Source organism: Chroicocephalus ridibundus, chromosome 17, assembly GCF_963924245.1.
Source record: "Chroicocephalus ridibundus chromosome 17, bChrRid1.1, whole genome shotgun sequence".
Taxonomy (NCBI): domain Eukaryota; kingdom Metazoa; phylum Chordata; class Aves; order Charadriiformes; family Laridae; genus Chroicocephalus; species Chroicocephalus ridibundus.
The window spans coordinates 5,007,276-5,023,221 of NC_086300.1; the positions used below are offsets into that span (position 1 = coordinate 5,007,276).

A 15,946-nucleotide genomic window follows, 5' to 3' on the forward strand; every position below is an offset into this window, starting at 1 on the left:
CTGCAGACCTCTAATACCTACGTGTGAAAGATATTCTGAAGCATCGCACCAGCCGTCAACAGATTTGTCACTTGAAATGGTTTTACCATAAAAAGAAGGAACAGATTAGACAGGCTCTTATAAATAACAACTCCACGCGCTTGTTTCCTTCACAATTCAGGGAGTTAAATAGAGAAAAATATCGTGTTAAGAGGCAGAAAGAGCTCAGGAATTTCAGCCACCATTAAACGCTGCTTTTGAAATGACACAATACAGGACATTAGAGGTCAATATTAAATTTCAGTGAAGTCAGTACAGTATAACTGGACAAATGGAAAACAATTTTATAATAAATGGTTAACATAATTTAAAAATAGCTATAATACTATCAAAGCCATAAATAAACTGTTTGAGTTATCATTAGGACTGAGGAAAGAGCATGTATTTTCAGAATAGCCATCTGAAGATAATCACACACGCTATAAAAACCTTAACCGCTGTATTAGAATGTATATACTTAGATATTAGCGCAAGACATAAAAGATGACATTTATCCTTTAAAGAATAAATACATCCAACACCATTATCATTCAGTTGCTGAAACAAAACGGCACTATTTCACATTTTACAGATCGTATCTTTCTCTTCTGTTTCCCTTTTCTGCCCCGAACCATAAAGCGGGTTGAATCCTTCAGCGGAAGCAAATCCCAACCAGACACAACACCAAACCGAAACGCCATCACTGGTTTCCACTTCACCGGGACCATCCGACACAGGAGCAAGGCACGGCCTGACCGTGCACGTTTCATGGGAATAACTTTGCCAACCCCCCGCAAGCCCACTTTTCACACAGGCTGGCTTTTCTGCACTCTTTAAGCAGCCGCCAGCATCCTTAACTTCTCATTTATCGCCTCCTCTGCTATTTGGCTGTTGGCGCCTTCAACACAAGGTCTTTATGCGGCTGTTTTTCAAGGAGTATCAAACACCTTTACATACCCGTAGCTGTCAAAGTGAGTGTTTCTGCCTGTAATTGTCATTATGTGCTCAGTCTGGGGACGAGGGACACCCAGTTCTGGATTACTGACATTTCAGCTAACTAATTTAAGATGAAATTAAAGACTTCTCTTTGGTTGATTTGCAAAACATACGTCAGCCTGAAGTTTGGGTCTTCTTGTATCATTATTGCACATTTCTCTTCTTGCCCTTTCATTCCATGCCAGGCTTTCCAAGCTGGATTTCCATATGCTCCTGTTAAGACTGGTAATTGCTTTAAAAGACTAAAACATTTGTACTTTTTTTTTTTTATCCCCCCACCCAACTGTTTGAGGATGTTTGTGTTTAAAAGAGAAACCCAGCAGATCTCAGCCACCAAGAGGCCAGGGGAGCGTGGAAGCTTCTTACCACCCGCGTGGCAGGTCGTCCCCTTGTGCCTCTGCATCACTCCAGTTTTTGTACACCTGGAAATTCCAAGTGTCCCATCATCACCTTGCAGAAGGTACCGGTGGATTCGAACCCATAGGGATTGGGGAAGGACAAATATGTTTTCTGCACTGTTTAATCAAAGTTTGTCGCTATACCCAGCTCTCGGTACTCCCCGGCTGGACGAAATGCTTTCATAGAATCATAGAATCATAGAATCTTCATGGTTGGAAAGGACCTTTAAGATCATCGAGTCCAACCAAAACCCCTACAATCTCTGCCACTGGAGCATGCCCTGAAGTGCCACATCTAGACGTTTCTTAAACACCTCTAGGGATGGTGACTCAACCCCCGCCCTGGGCAGGCTGGTCCAGGGCCTGACCACTCTTTCAGTAAAGTAATTCTTCCTAATATCTAACCTAAACCTCCCCTGCCGCAGCTGCAGACCATTTCCTCTGGTCCTGTCATTATTCCCCTGGGAGCAGAGGCCAACCCCCACCTCTCTCCACCCTCCTTTCAGGTAGTTGTAGAGGGCAATGAGGTCTCCCCTCAGCCTCCTCTTCTCCAAGCTAAACATGCTTTAGCTCTGTTCTAATCCTCTTCTGGCTTCATGATGGGTAGATAAAATGGAATTACAATGGCATCAGGCCTCCGCAAATACCTTCAAAATTAGGATCTTTGTGTCCGTGGAAAGCTGCTGCTAGAACACGATACTTCAGGAAAAACACACCCAATTGATGACCCGACATGCTGCCTGCCTGGCAGGAACCCCGTGCCGTACCGGTAACGGCTTCACTAAAAGATCAGATGAAATGAAAAGCTTGACTGGAAAAAAAATGCTTGTTTAGAAACAAATACAGTCAGTGAACACAGGAAAATGGGTCTGTGTACGTACTCTCGGAAATATTTTCCTTTAAGAATGCTCAAGATCTTAAATGTGGTCTGCAAGAGTCCAGCTCAATACCTCCTTCAAAAACTAATGCAGCCATTGTTTCAGTCAGTAAACACTCACAAATCCACAGTAAACACTTGTTAAAAAAAGGAATAAAAATTCAAGGATAAGCGAAAAACCTAAGTTTTGCAGTGTTTCTAATCCAGCTAAGCCAAACCCTTTCAAAACTTTGTAGTACTGCTAAATACCGTACTGCTATGCTTATCTGTCACCGAGACAGACTATTCTTACCCCGGTGTTGCAAAACCACGGATTTTGCCGAGTGATTAGAAACAGAAGGCTGTACTGACATTTTTCATATGCTAATTGGCATTTTCTACTATTGTAAATATTGCTCAGTTAAATCTGGAATCTACAGGCAACTTGTCCACTTAATGAAAATTGTCATTTGTTTAGAGCCTGAAACCCTGTTATTTGTTTCTGCCGTGAAAGTGTGAAACGAAGATTTGGAACCAGATTTAGATGTAAATGGCAGCCGAACAGTAAACTCACGGCTGAATTTGGCCATGGGAATGTACTCTAAATTCGAAAATTATACACTAATCGGGTAACGGGCCGATGTGGGGTCCTTCCCTTTGGCTCCAGCCATCGCTTTCCCAAACGAGGAGACTTTGCTACTACACCTGACGGTGAATTCAGCACAGGGAACTCAATAAATAAATCCAACAGGACTGACCTGGCACAAGACTCAAAGCATCTGTTTGCTCTAGAAATACAGGGGCGCTAAAGTTCTGAAGTCTATAAAATCCTATACAGATCAGATAAAAACATAGCCTGATTTTAACCAGTGTTAAGCGCCCACAGATCCTACCACTTTTAATAAATTCTGTATTTCCTGTGAGCTTACAAATCCCTCCTCATTTCCGTCTTCTGGTACGTGGGCCAACGGGCAAAAGAATGATACCTAATTTATGGGTCATTTTGATGCTCACATTCAAGTCTGCCTTTCAGTTACCCAGGTCTTCAATGTCTGTGTGAAGAGTAAAACGGACCCACCATCAGATTTTAAGCACCGTCGGATCTTCCCTTTACAACCTCAATTTTGGGTTGGATTCTTCAAAACCACTCCTCTTAAAACGATTTTGGTTTTTCTAGATGTTGTTACAAGGAACTCATCTTACATGGGAGGAAACCTCTTACGGTAGAAGAGTGATTTTAGGTAAGAAGGCTATCATCTGCTGAATTTACAGTCTGAAGGATGGCTTAATTTCAAGGATGTCTTATATACCACTGCCAATTTTCTAAAGCTCACTTCTACACGTTTCAGCAGCCTGAAGCAATCACACTTCTTACAGCAACCCTAAAACAAGAAGAGACCGAGCGCTGCCAGCGCTGGCAGATTATGCGCCGCGGGGATGAGCTTGGCATAAATCTTCACTTTAATTTTTCTTACCTTAAAAATATGTGCTTTGAGAATGTGATGTCCCAGTTCAATAGTTTGCTGTCGATTTAGTTTTCCTTCTTGTCGGGAAAACCAGAAGGCAAGTAACGTGTGGCCACTCCTAAAATCAGAAGAAAGGGTATGTCAGCATTTGCTTCTTACACCACCACAAGAACTTTTGACAATAATTTTGGCTCCTGCGGAGCCTTCAGCCTCGTCCAGCTTTGGGAAACAGAGCTGGACTAATTCTCGCTTGGGTAATTACGTCCTTTATTATCGGTGATCACTGATAGCTCAAAAAACCCCAAACACTGGAGGACAGCAAAACTAAAACAATGTATTTTCTATGAGCGGATGTAAATTTGGAAACCCCTGAGGTACAACTTCATGAAAGCTGAAGTCCTACTTTTGTAGTCATTTTGCAGAGGAGAACCGTCCTTTGAAAGCGTGCCACCTGAAGTCATTAGAAAATAACATTTAAAATATCCACACTTGGAAAAGAATGTCCTTTAAATGACATCTACATTCTCCAGCCTGCGACATGTCCTGCAGAGGGAAGCAACTTTATTTCCATGTAAAACTCCTTCTAAATACATTCTCCTGCTTTTCCGCTAGTAAAGATGCTTCTGGCAATGACCTACCAAGTTGACAATGGAAGCAAATTAAGTGAGCTACACACAGAGCCTTGTTTAAGGCAAAACATAATAAAAGAGTCAGTAACTTCCTTCACTAACGGTGATTTTTACTGACATTTTCAAACGTACAGACTTTCAACTTATAACACCGAAAGTTTCACCGCAGCCGAGTCTTCTCAAAGATGCAAGAAGCCGATCCTGCATACGCGCACAAAACACGTGCGGTGGGAAAATGTGAAGTATCGCAAACATTTCTGGGTGAGATCGGCAAACACCCGCCCCTGCGGGCACGCGTGGATGCCGCCGCAGGAGACGGGGCAGGCAGGGGAGGAGGCCACCGAGGCTCCACGCTTGGACCTCAGGGGTCTGGGGACTTGCAGTTTTCTTGGTTTCGCTAACAAATTTGTATTCTTCTTTAAGCCCCCGGCTCCTCCCAAAGGAGTCCTTTTTTAACCCACTTCATTTAGGGAACTAAATAAGAATGTGACTACACATAAAAGCATCAAATGCCTTCCAGCCAAAGAAAACAAAATACGATATCAACTGTGGCTTTAGAAGGGCTTTTAAGGACACGGAACATTAGCTCATCACTATCTGGGAAAGCACAGAAGTACTTAGGACGGCCAAACATCAAGTAAATATTACAGAAGACAGAAGTTTTCACAATGGTGGGGATTCACCAGCCCATCCACATCCAGGGAGAATGATTACCCCATCTCAAAATAAACTCAGAATAAAAGGGAAAGACTTGTACTGCCACAGCCAGGTGTTTGGCAAGGTCTCCCCCAAGCCCTGCCAATGAACCTCCTTTTGGACGGATAACAGACGGATTCATTCGAGCGGAGCCGATGCTGCTCTGCCAGACCTCGTGGTACTGGTAGGATGTGGACATGTGCCCGCCGGAGGAGTGGGATGAAAAACAAATGGCCTTTTTCTTACAAGGCAGGACTCGATCCTCAGGTCTTGACAGGTGAAAGAGCATCGCATCCCATTTACATGTAATAAAATAAACTCCTTCACTGGTGAGTAATTCTATTACATCTCTCTCCAAAATCTAATTAAATTTATAGAGGCATCATCAACTCAAACTGTTGTCTGAAATGTTTTTATTGACTGATGGTATCCTTCACTCTTAGGGTGATTTGAGCTTAAGCAGAAACTGAAGAAAAACTTTTTTTTTGCATGTTTGCCTGTTATCTCCTCTCCACACCCTGGCTTGGCACATGGCGAGGTGTCCGTGTTGGGATCCCATAGCTCCACACTCCCCGTCACTGGAGAAGGAGAAGCTCCTCCAGATGGTGACTCAGCTCATCAAGATGTAGCTTAGATGCCTCGGCTGAGTGCTTAAAATTCGTCAGGATGCCTTGTGTGCAGGGCAGTGCCTCCCACTGCCACGCGTCCGTGCTGTGAGAGTTCTCCATATAGCACCAACAGAGGGACAAAAGTAAAAATCTGGGAAAACAGAAGGGCCTTGGAAGTGGTTGTAGCACCTTCAGTTATCTCCAGCTTATTGCCTTTCCTTCCTTTTGCTCTTCCCCTCTTTGAACCCCATCTTTGGAGTGGGAGAAGACCATGAGGTCGCATCCTTTTAAAGGAGACAGACAAATGCATTTGCTCGTTACGCTGATTAACCTCCAGGAATGCCCGTGGAAAGGAGAAACAGATCAGGAGGAACCAAGCGACTGTGAAACACAGCTGGAGCGTGGCTAGATACAGCTGCAAGTCAAGGAGCACAGCAACTGCTGGATTTCATCCGTCCCCACTCAGCCAGATTACGAAAACCTATAATCACTCTAATGCACTCAACGCCTCTCAATAGCTCATCAGCTTCCCAACGCTGGGCTCATGCTTTGGAGAAGAGCCAACGCATTTACCCCACTGAAAGGCGGGTGGTGCAAGTTCCTTCCAAGCCATCGGCTCGTTTCCTTTCTGGGGGAGTCGTCAGGCTGGTGACCACCGACCGCGGCCTTCTGCTCCAGATCCGAGCGCCGCTGCGCAAGGGGACCCCGCAGCCAACCGCCTCTACCCCCTGTTTTTCGCATCACAGAAGAGGAAACGATGCCAGTCGTTTGCTTGTTGATGGAAAACTCTTCGAAAACCTTTGGGAAGGCTCTGACTGGAGCTGTAACTCTATTAATCCCAAGCACAAGCTGAAGATCCAGAAACTTCTAATGTGCCTTTTCTTCACGGCGAGAGATGAAGTGCGGCTCCTGACTGACACACGCGCCCAGGTTCCACAGTTAGCTCCTAAATTGCTTTTCAGCTGCAGCTGGTAGGGTATTTACCTAAATTTAATTATATGCATGACTTTGGCTGTTATGAATAAGGCATGTACGAACTATTCCAGAATGAAGTACAGTATTCATGAGTAATACATTACCTCTGCAATGTTTCCCAGACCTTGGCTTTGGGCTTGTTGATAAACACTTGCAGTCACTTGTTCTGTCAACGTTAATTGCATGCTAAACCAGACTCCAACAGCACAGGCTTTTTTTCTTTTAATACAGCAGAGGATGGCAGTAATGATTTCTACATCAAGGAGCTCAGAGAAATGATTTGCTTTGAATTTCACCACTGCCGAGTTTATCATCAGAGATTTTTTTTTTCTATTTTTAATGTAAGGTATCTTTTTGTGAAAAATTAATAGCGCTGCCGGCCCAGCCCCGGCAGCCTTTGTCTGCTCTCGCAGGCTCCTGTAACGGCCAGGGCTGCCTGTGTGGATGTGCACACACATGTATATATAAAGACTTAAAGATGAGTCTTCATCCTTGCAAGCCCCGGCATAGCACGAACCGGTGCACGCACACAGCAGCTATAAGGAAGAGTAACGTAAGCGAAGGCTCTATACGGGCACAAGGGGAGACGCTGGCTTCCGCAGCGTGGTCCCTACACATCTGCTCCCTTATTCACCCAACACTGAGGCACACACAGCTCTGAGCGCAGAGCAAGGCGACGCAGGGAGTTGGTACCTCAAGCGCATCCCTCATCGTGCCCCCCGTCCCCCGTGGAAGGGGGCAAGGGGTCACTAATAAAGTACCAGCGCGACCAAAGAGCTGCGACGGAGCGTGGGGAAACACAAAAGAAAATGTTGAAAGTTCCCGGCTCTGGGCTTTATCTGTACTCCTCTATCCCTCGGGCAAAGTAAGAGAGATTTTAAAGGGTGCAAAATTACTCTAGTGTTAAGGCATTGCACTACTGGAGTAAAGGACAGGCAAAAATATCAGTGAGAATCAGTCCCGTTTACTTCTGAATCTACTGAAGGCCAAATTCCTTGATTCACACCCACATCTCCCTTCTGTCAGCTAATCCCACAAAACCTTTCCAAAATCCAGAGATTTGACACTGTGCCCAGCCAATCTGGTCTTCCAAGAGATGTGTATTTATATTTTATTCAGCTCTGCAGAGTGCAATTTTATAACTTCGGCAGAGAGAATAATGTCTGCTCTGACAAAGCCCGGAGCCTCCTTCGCTCTCGGAAGGATGTCTGTCCAGACTGCAGAGCGCTCAGTGAACTCTTGAAGGATCACTTAATCACCAAAATGGATTTATCGATTTCTGTAACATAGTTTCCCTCTGATGTTATAATTGCGAGCTAACTTGGAAGGAATTAACATTATACAAGAAAATTCAAACAAAACGGGGAATGCTCTTAAGCACGCGATATTCTCTCCGACAGAATTAAACACTGGTTTAATTTGCTAAGCTAACTAACTGGGACAGCCAAGTTCACAAGCAAGAAAAATCCGTCCGTCCCTCGGGTCAGAGCTCATCGCAGAGAGACATGCTATGGAGCATCCGATCAAAACCAGCCACCCCACCTAGAAGCAACTGAGGACACAACGCTACGGCATTAGGACACTGCAGACACGGGTCCCTACCAGCGGGACGAGAGCTATGCCAGCATGGCTGCTGCTTGCTTGCTTCATAGAATCATAGACTGTGTTGGGTTGGAACTCAAGGCCATCTGGTCCAACCCCCTGCAGTGAGCAGGGACATCTGTAACTGGATCAGGTCGCTCAGAGCCTCATCCAGCCTGGCCTTGAATGTCTCCAGGGATGGGGCCTCCACCCCCTCTCTGGGCAACCTGGGCCAGTGTCTCACCACCCTCAGTGGAAAGAACTTCTTCCTAATGGCTCATCTAAACCTGCCCTGCTCTAGTTTAAACCATTGCCCCTCGTCCTATCGCTACGTGCCCTTGCAAACAGCCCCTCCCCAGCTTTCCTGGAGCACCTTCAGGGACTGGAAGGGGCTCCAAGGTCTCCGCGGAGCCTTCTCTTCTCCAGGCTGAACCCCCCCAGCTCTCTCAGCCTGTCCCCACAGCAGAGGGGCTCCATCCCTCTGGTCGCCTCCATGGCCTCCTCTGGCCCCGCTCCAAAAAGTCCATGTCCCTCTTGTGCTGAGGGCTCCAGAGCTGGACACAGGACTCCAGGTGGGGTCTCATGAGAGCGGAGTAGAGGGGGAGAATCCCCTCTCTGGATCTGCTGGCCACAGCTCTTTTGATGCAGCCCAGGATGCGACTGGCCTTCTGGGCTGCACCCAACAGTTGTCTTATTGCCCTGACCCACTCATACCATCATCACAACTGTTCATTACACAGGGCAACACCTAATGGCCTTAACCATAAACTAGAAATCCATCACTCCAGGTAGAAAATGTGAGTTTTCCATGCTAAAATGGGTTATACGTGATGATCTAGAGGTGATGAGGCTCAACCTGTACCATCTACAGATGCACAAGCCATGGACGCACACACCAAGCCCAGCACCCCGCTTTCACTGCAGCACGGCTCTTAGAAAGCCATCCGCTCGTAATTTAATATTTCAACCGTGATGTTATTGCTGCCAAGCAGAAGTGCTAGACCGACCGTTCCTGGTTTGCAGGAGCCAAAGCACTGCACAAAAAAACCCCATATCCTGTGATCGCCCTTATTCCTAGTGCTTCGTTACCATTCCCCACGCCCTCGTGTAGCCTAAGGAGTGAAAGCAGCAAACCCGTGATCTGAGTAAAGGAGAGCTAAAGCATTGCACAAACCACTCCGTGAGCGTTTGAAAAGCAGAAATGGAATCACTTAACAGCATCTGGCCTATACTTAAGAGCAATTTTAATTTAAGTGACAGCATCTTGGCGATGGAGGACTTAAAAAGTTTCTGACATCTCATAAAATCAATGGGCTCACTGGATGCTTCTTCATGGCCAGGGTGTGACTGAACACCAGCGAAACCAATACCATCCGCACAGCTACGATCCCGTTCGCATCTGGAGGGCCGTGAGCTCCAAAGGCAGGCAGCGGTACCATGTTCCATGTCCTTGGCCCCGGGAGATGCAGCCAGGAGAGGAACAACCGGCAGGTAACGAGAGCTGCAGCACTGAGAGATGCTTTAGAGCACCCTGAAGCTTAATGACTCCTCATTTTGAACGAGCTGGAAACCTCCTTACCGCAGCGGTCTTAATACCACTGGTATTAACAGCATCCACAACCGTATTGCGTTCAGGTAGAAAATTTATTTAAGTAACTTTGGCAGATGTAACGGCAATAACCTCGCTGGGGCAGCTCAGCTGAAACTGGAACCACACAATCCTGGTCTCAGTTTGTATTTCTCAAGGACATCCGTTAAAATCCCAAAGGTACGAACCGTGCCGCACCCGTATTTTATCAAGGGTGGGTAGAGCCCGCCTCAGATTACGTTACACGCGTGGCTATCACAGAGAACGAGTCCGTCTGTAGTTTATCTGGGATAACAGCGCTGCATCCCTCTCAGGAGCTCGTCCTGGAGAACCTCTACGCTACATGAACAAAGGCAGCCAGGAACTGCCAAGAGAGGCAGCAAAGAGAAAAACCAGACAACTCCGATGGCACCCTTCACATTCAAGGTAACAAAAGATACTTACGGTGATTTAAAAAATATAGAACAAAAAAGGAAGGATAAAGGAGAGGAAAAAAAGCATTTCCAAACGCTTACAAGCCCTGACTTAATGAGATTTAAAAATCCAGATCCAGAGAGCAAAGATGCAATTCCCTTGTCTCCGATCAGTTCACAAGGCTTTTCGGAAAATCTGCTGGTTGCCAGGAACAGATTACTTTATATTCAGAGAAAAGAAGCGTTGTCCAAGAGCAGTGTGAAAAGACTCCTGGCATATTTAATAAATATGTTGGATGGGTAAAATGAATAACGACGTCTCTCCGCAAGCTCTCCAGTGACTACCCAGTTAACCCACAGAGAAGATCTCAAAAGGCAAACGGTGACGCGCTTTCTGTTCTCATTCAACCTGAAGCAATTTAAAACACACAGGATTATAAAAGAATGGGGAATGTGATTTGGAAGTGCTTTACTGCCGCTTTGACCAGGAGTAAATGACCACGTAAGAAGCAGGATGGACCAAAGTCACGGCTACTCTCTACCGAACTGCTGGAAGATGGCTTTGCTCCGTACGTGGGTCTTAAGACTTGAGGAACGAAATAACAGGAAGAAATTAAGCAACATTTCTTTCTTTGGTCAGCATTGATAATGCCTCTGATTAACTCCACCTCTCTCTTCTTGGTGGCTCAGTGCCACAGAACGGGTTATTCCATGAATATTTTCTTCCACTTAGAGGTGGAAATGGTACAGCATATAGAAGTTTACAGGCCAGAAGAAAAGATTTTATGAGCACAGTAGCTCAAGACGCTAAATATATTCAAAACCCCCTCTGCATCCGAATGCTTAGGTGGCATGTCTAACGAGCCAGTTAAAGCAAGCTGCTCTGCTGCTGTCCTTTAGGGTGGCAGCGATCACATCTGCTCTCCATCTCATCTCTCATGATTCATACTCCGTCTCCCATTTCTCCTCGTCTCTTCCAACTGACGTGCAGCGGCAACCCTGCCCAAATTTCCGAGGAAAAACCTGCAGCGAAACCCCTTCACCGCTTCGCGAGACGCAGAGCCACCACATCAAGGAGTTCGAGTTTCCTTCTCTCCTGCGCGCACCCTGTCTTGACCCTCATCTTACACAGGCGTTGGCTTCTGATGCTCAGAGAAGTCCCCGTTACAGCTGCCCAACTTGCTACCGCCAGCTTTAATCATTTATTTTTTAGCTCTGTATTTCTGCATGAGATTAGAGTTAACATCCAGAGATGCTGGCGACGTGGATACTTGTGTAAAATAAGCTTCCTACATTCATTTTGTTGAGCTACTGCCCATTCTTTTTTACATTTCAAAATGCGCTAGGTTACAGGTCAGGGAATCAGAAAACTTTATTCTGGAAGTCATATGGGAAGCCTAAAAGTTGTATTCTCTGAGCCAGCACTCCATCAAGTCTCTACCGCTTGGTGAACAGATTGCGTTTGCCCCTCCAATTAACTGGAGGACATTATGATGGATTCGTCTTTGTCATCCAAAAATATGGCACTCACTATGGTCCGCTTGAGGAGTAAATTCAAAGAGCAAGAAACATTTTACTGTTGTTCTTACGCTATGGGTACAGACAAAGGCCTTCCCCTAATCACAGGTACGACACCGATTTTACCGTGCTCCACACTTCTGCCAAAAGTAGAGCCATGGAAATGGTCTTAAAACACCAGATCCCGTGGTGATTCGGTAATTAATTACACTAACTCAGCGCGGGCCTTGCCCAAGCGCAGGCGACCGGACAGCAGGCTGGGCAAGGAACAAAACCTGACCTCGTGTATTTCGGTGACACGTGGCATCCAGCCCACAGCTGGAGAGGGGAAAACAAACCACGGCACATCCCTCTGCTTCTGCCGATGCGCCCGGTGCCGCACGCTCCGGTACTGGGGCACCCACAACAGCCCCCGGGAGTGATGATACACGCGGAGCTGAAAGACTGGCACTGTGGAGCCAGGAAAAACACATCCAGAGAGGTAATTCCCATGGAAAAGCAATGCGAAATACTCATGGAAGCGGCGGTGCTCAGCTCCCCGCTGCACCTCGAGCACCGGCGCTGCCACCGACCGCCCTCCGCTTGTGACTATCTGATTCCTTCATCTCACAAGGTGCCAGCGGGCACCGCATTGTTTTTAATTTCCTGCGTAAGTACACAAGGGACTCAAATAAATCACCAGGCCCGTCTTTTGCCTCACCTTGAATTCAAACTGCACCTTTGCTTCGCTGAGTGAAATCCATCCCACGCGAACGCAGTGAAAACCCTTCAGACCCAGCCTGAGTTTTGGTGAACGCTCGAGCATTTCAGCTAACAACAAAGCACAGTGTGTTTCAAGAGCTTTTCAGAATCTTGTAATACAGAAGAGGAAGAATGTCAACTAATCCATGCCCCATAACGACAAAGTGAGCTACACACAGAGGAGCTAACTGTGGGTAATTTTTAAGAAGCTGATGCATAATCTAAGGACCCAGACCCACTTAAAGCTGTTTTCTCGTATCCCTGAATTTTTATAAATATCATTTTCAACGACCTCTTTTCCTCCAAACTTTCTAAATGAATTATCTTTTGACTGGGGATTGTTATTTGTCAATCAGATAAAGCAGTCCATCAAAATGGAAAAAAAAAACCCTTTGTATAATGTTTTCAATATATACACTGTATCATTTTGCTGGGTAATATATAAACCCATTAATTTTGTGTAGGGAAAGTCTCCACTTGCAGCATGCCTCTGAGGGAAAAAGGCAAATGCAAAACATCTATACTGTATTGTATTAAAAGACAGCTCTGCTCGAAACCATGGCAACTCGCCGTGTTGGATTAGAGACGCGCGCTTCATTTGGGATGGCTGCGCACGCTAATCCACGCAGGGGGCCTTCCCTTGGGGTCTGAGGGACAGGGACAGGTTTGGTTTGTGGATGTAGAAGAGGAGGGAAGAGGTGAGGAGGTGCCCTCAACCTCAACGATGGACCCACCAGTACCTCTCCCTGATCATTATTTTTTTTGTGATATCCCTGGTTATTAGATACCTTCTAATAAAGTCGAGGAGCAGGAGCTGCCCAGGGCAGTGGTGGAACTGTCATCCCTGGAGGGATTTAAAAGCCGGGCAGACGTGGTGCTGAGGGACATGGGGTAGTGGTGGGTTTGGCAGTGCTGGGTTGATGGTTGGAGTTGATGATCTGAAAGGTCCCTTCCAACCGAGACGATTCTACGATTCTATGAAGTCTTGGTGCCCTGAAGAGAACATCTCTTGAAGAGTACCAAAAAGCGTTATTTCCAAGCTTGGGTTTCAGAGCCACGTCAGCCCAGCGGTGCCATTGCTGAACAAGGCACCGACACCCTGATCTTGAGAGATGCCAAACCCCCGCCAAGTCTCTCCCCCACACCTGAGCATTCAGCTTTTCTGGAAACCTGGACACAGATATTTGGGATTTCAGACTAACCGCATCTTTAGTATCCATGAGAACAGCTCTGCATCTCCGCCCAGTGAAAATGCCCTGTGTGCAGCAGGATATTCCTCCAAAGTTCTCTACCAGGAGACTCTCCTCCATCATCACGCCAGTGACTGCTGTCCTCACTGCTCTCGCTCTTCTTACGGAAACAGAAAAGCTTCTGTCCCCATCATACGATAAACCACAAAGTGAGTGCGGTTAACCAAACATCTGTGCAACAGCAAGGAGACAGAAGCAGAACAGAGTCCTCGTCGTGTCAAGGAACAGTTTAATTTCTGCAGACAAAAATCATTCTTCATTATGCTTACTTGCAGACTGGCCTTAATGAAGTCCAGCTCAGCAGAGCTTCTGCTCTGCCTATCCAACGCCGCAGCTCCAGCTGGGAGAAACCCCTTGGGCTGCACTTCCAGAGTTCAGCAAACAGGAGCAAACCTCCACTGAAAGCACCATCTCTGCAGTGTCCCATTTTTGCCGAGGTCTAGCCTGGCGCAGGTCACCTCCCCGGAGCAGCATGTCCACACCTGAGCGAGCCACCCTGGACTGCCCTCCAGGCAGCAGAGGGGATCATAGAATCATAGAATCTTCATGGTTGAAAACGACCTTTGAGATCATCGAGTCCAACCATAAACACACACACACACAAAAAACAATAACAAAAAAAAAAAACCCCAAACCCCTACAATCTCTGCCACAAGAGCATGCCCTGAAGTGCCACATCTAGACGAGACGTTTCTTAAACACCTCTAGGGATGGTGACTCAACCCCCGCCCTGGGCAGGCTGTTCCAGGGCCTGACCACTCTTTCAGTAAAGTAATTCCTCCTAATATCTAACCTAAACCTCCCCTGCCGCAGCTTCAGACCCTTTCCTCTGGTCCTGTCATTATTCCCCTGGGAGAAGAGGCCAACCCCCACCTCTCTCCACCCTCCTTTCAGGGAGTTGTGGAGGGCAAGGAGGTCTCCCCTCAGCCTCCTCTTCTCCAAGCTAAACATGCCCAGCTCCCTCAGCCTCTCCTCGTATGACTCGGATGGATCGGGGATGGGATTCAGCTCATCCAAGTCAGCAGCTAAAACAGGCCAGATGAATTGCTTCAAGCGTTAAAGGAGAGCAGAGTGACTGCCTGAGGAAGAGACGCGCGGACTGCAAGCATTGAAAATTAGGTGAGATGAACCCAAGCCTGAGGTGAAGCATCTGAGGTGAAGACCTAAATGCTTCATTTTGCTAAGATCCCACACATGCTGGGAACTTCCCTGAGCAGTGCAGACAAAAAGCCTGTTTCTACCCTGCTCCAGACTGAGCGGTGACAATAGGGGACGTACCACCAGCACGCACAACGCTGGGTGGTCCAGTGCCACCCCGAGAGGCAAAAGCCTGAAGAAAGACAGTCATATGCGTGCAAGAGCATAGAGAGTATCTTTTTCCTTCCTTAGCTTTCCTGTACAAGAAAAGAAAATCCGTGAATCAACCTCAAACCCCTATGCATTGGTTTGAAGAGCAGCCTGGACAGATTAATTTCATCCAGTTTTATTTGTCAATACTGGAGACATCTCCTGGTGAGCCCATCACCCCGAGCTCCCATCGTAAATCAACAGGAGGAGACGCTTCCCAGGCACTCTTCATCTGACCTATTTTAGCCTTTTAGGTCATGATGAAATGAATCATTCTCATTTCTCTCCTCTGTCTATAAAGCGAGTCTAGACAAGTAACTCAGACGCTGACACTTAAATCCAGATAGAGTAATTTAACTTCTGGGGTCCATATCTGCCTACAGCTCTTTTACTGCCCTGCCAGGGCAAATCACTTCACTTCTGTCTCTCTCTCAGTCCCTTCAGCAACAGCACAGGGATAAAACATTTTATTAGCGTTGTAAAAGCATGGAAAATAATTGCATGGAAGTTTCTGATTAAGTCTAGGCAGAAAACAGCACAGCATTATAGCAGAATTTAGGTTACGAAATAAAAGCGTAAGAGTGAACGTACAATAACAACCACTTTCTCCATCGACCAGTCACAAAGGATTGGGTCTTTCCCTAAAATATTTTATGTTATTTGTCAACTAAGACACTTGGTTAATCGTGCTACGCTGACAGGCTGGGGGGGTCATTACTGCAATGCTGGTTAAACGCTCTGACAAACGCTTTTTTGGTGCCCTGCTATTAAGTAACGGGGGATGCCGGGGGGGTTCCCCTGCGGCACAGCCTGCAGCGATAGCGTCCCAATGCCAATTAGCCTTTGCTTTGGACAGCAAACACACG

General features: G+C 46.6%; 1 protein-coding gene across 7 annotated transcripts in view; it reads right to left on the reverse strand.

Moving 5' to 3' along the window:
- TANC2 (tetratricopeptide repeat, ankyrin repeat and coiled-coil containing 2) overlaps positions 1 to 15,946 on the reverse strand; it is a 331,215-nt gene that overhangs the window by 33,848 nt on the left and 281,421 nt on the right. For all 7 annotated transcript variants that reach the window (XM_063354919.1, XM_063354924.1, XM_063354921.1 and 4 more), the window contains one exon: positions 3,744 to 3,852. In XM_063354919.1, the coding sequence (XP_063210989.1) occupies positions 3,744 to 3,852 (109 nt within the window). The remainder of the gene's footprint in view (positions 1 to 3,743; positions 3,853 to 15,946) is intronic.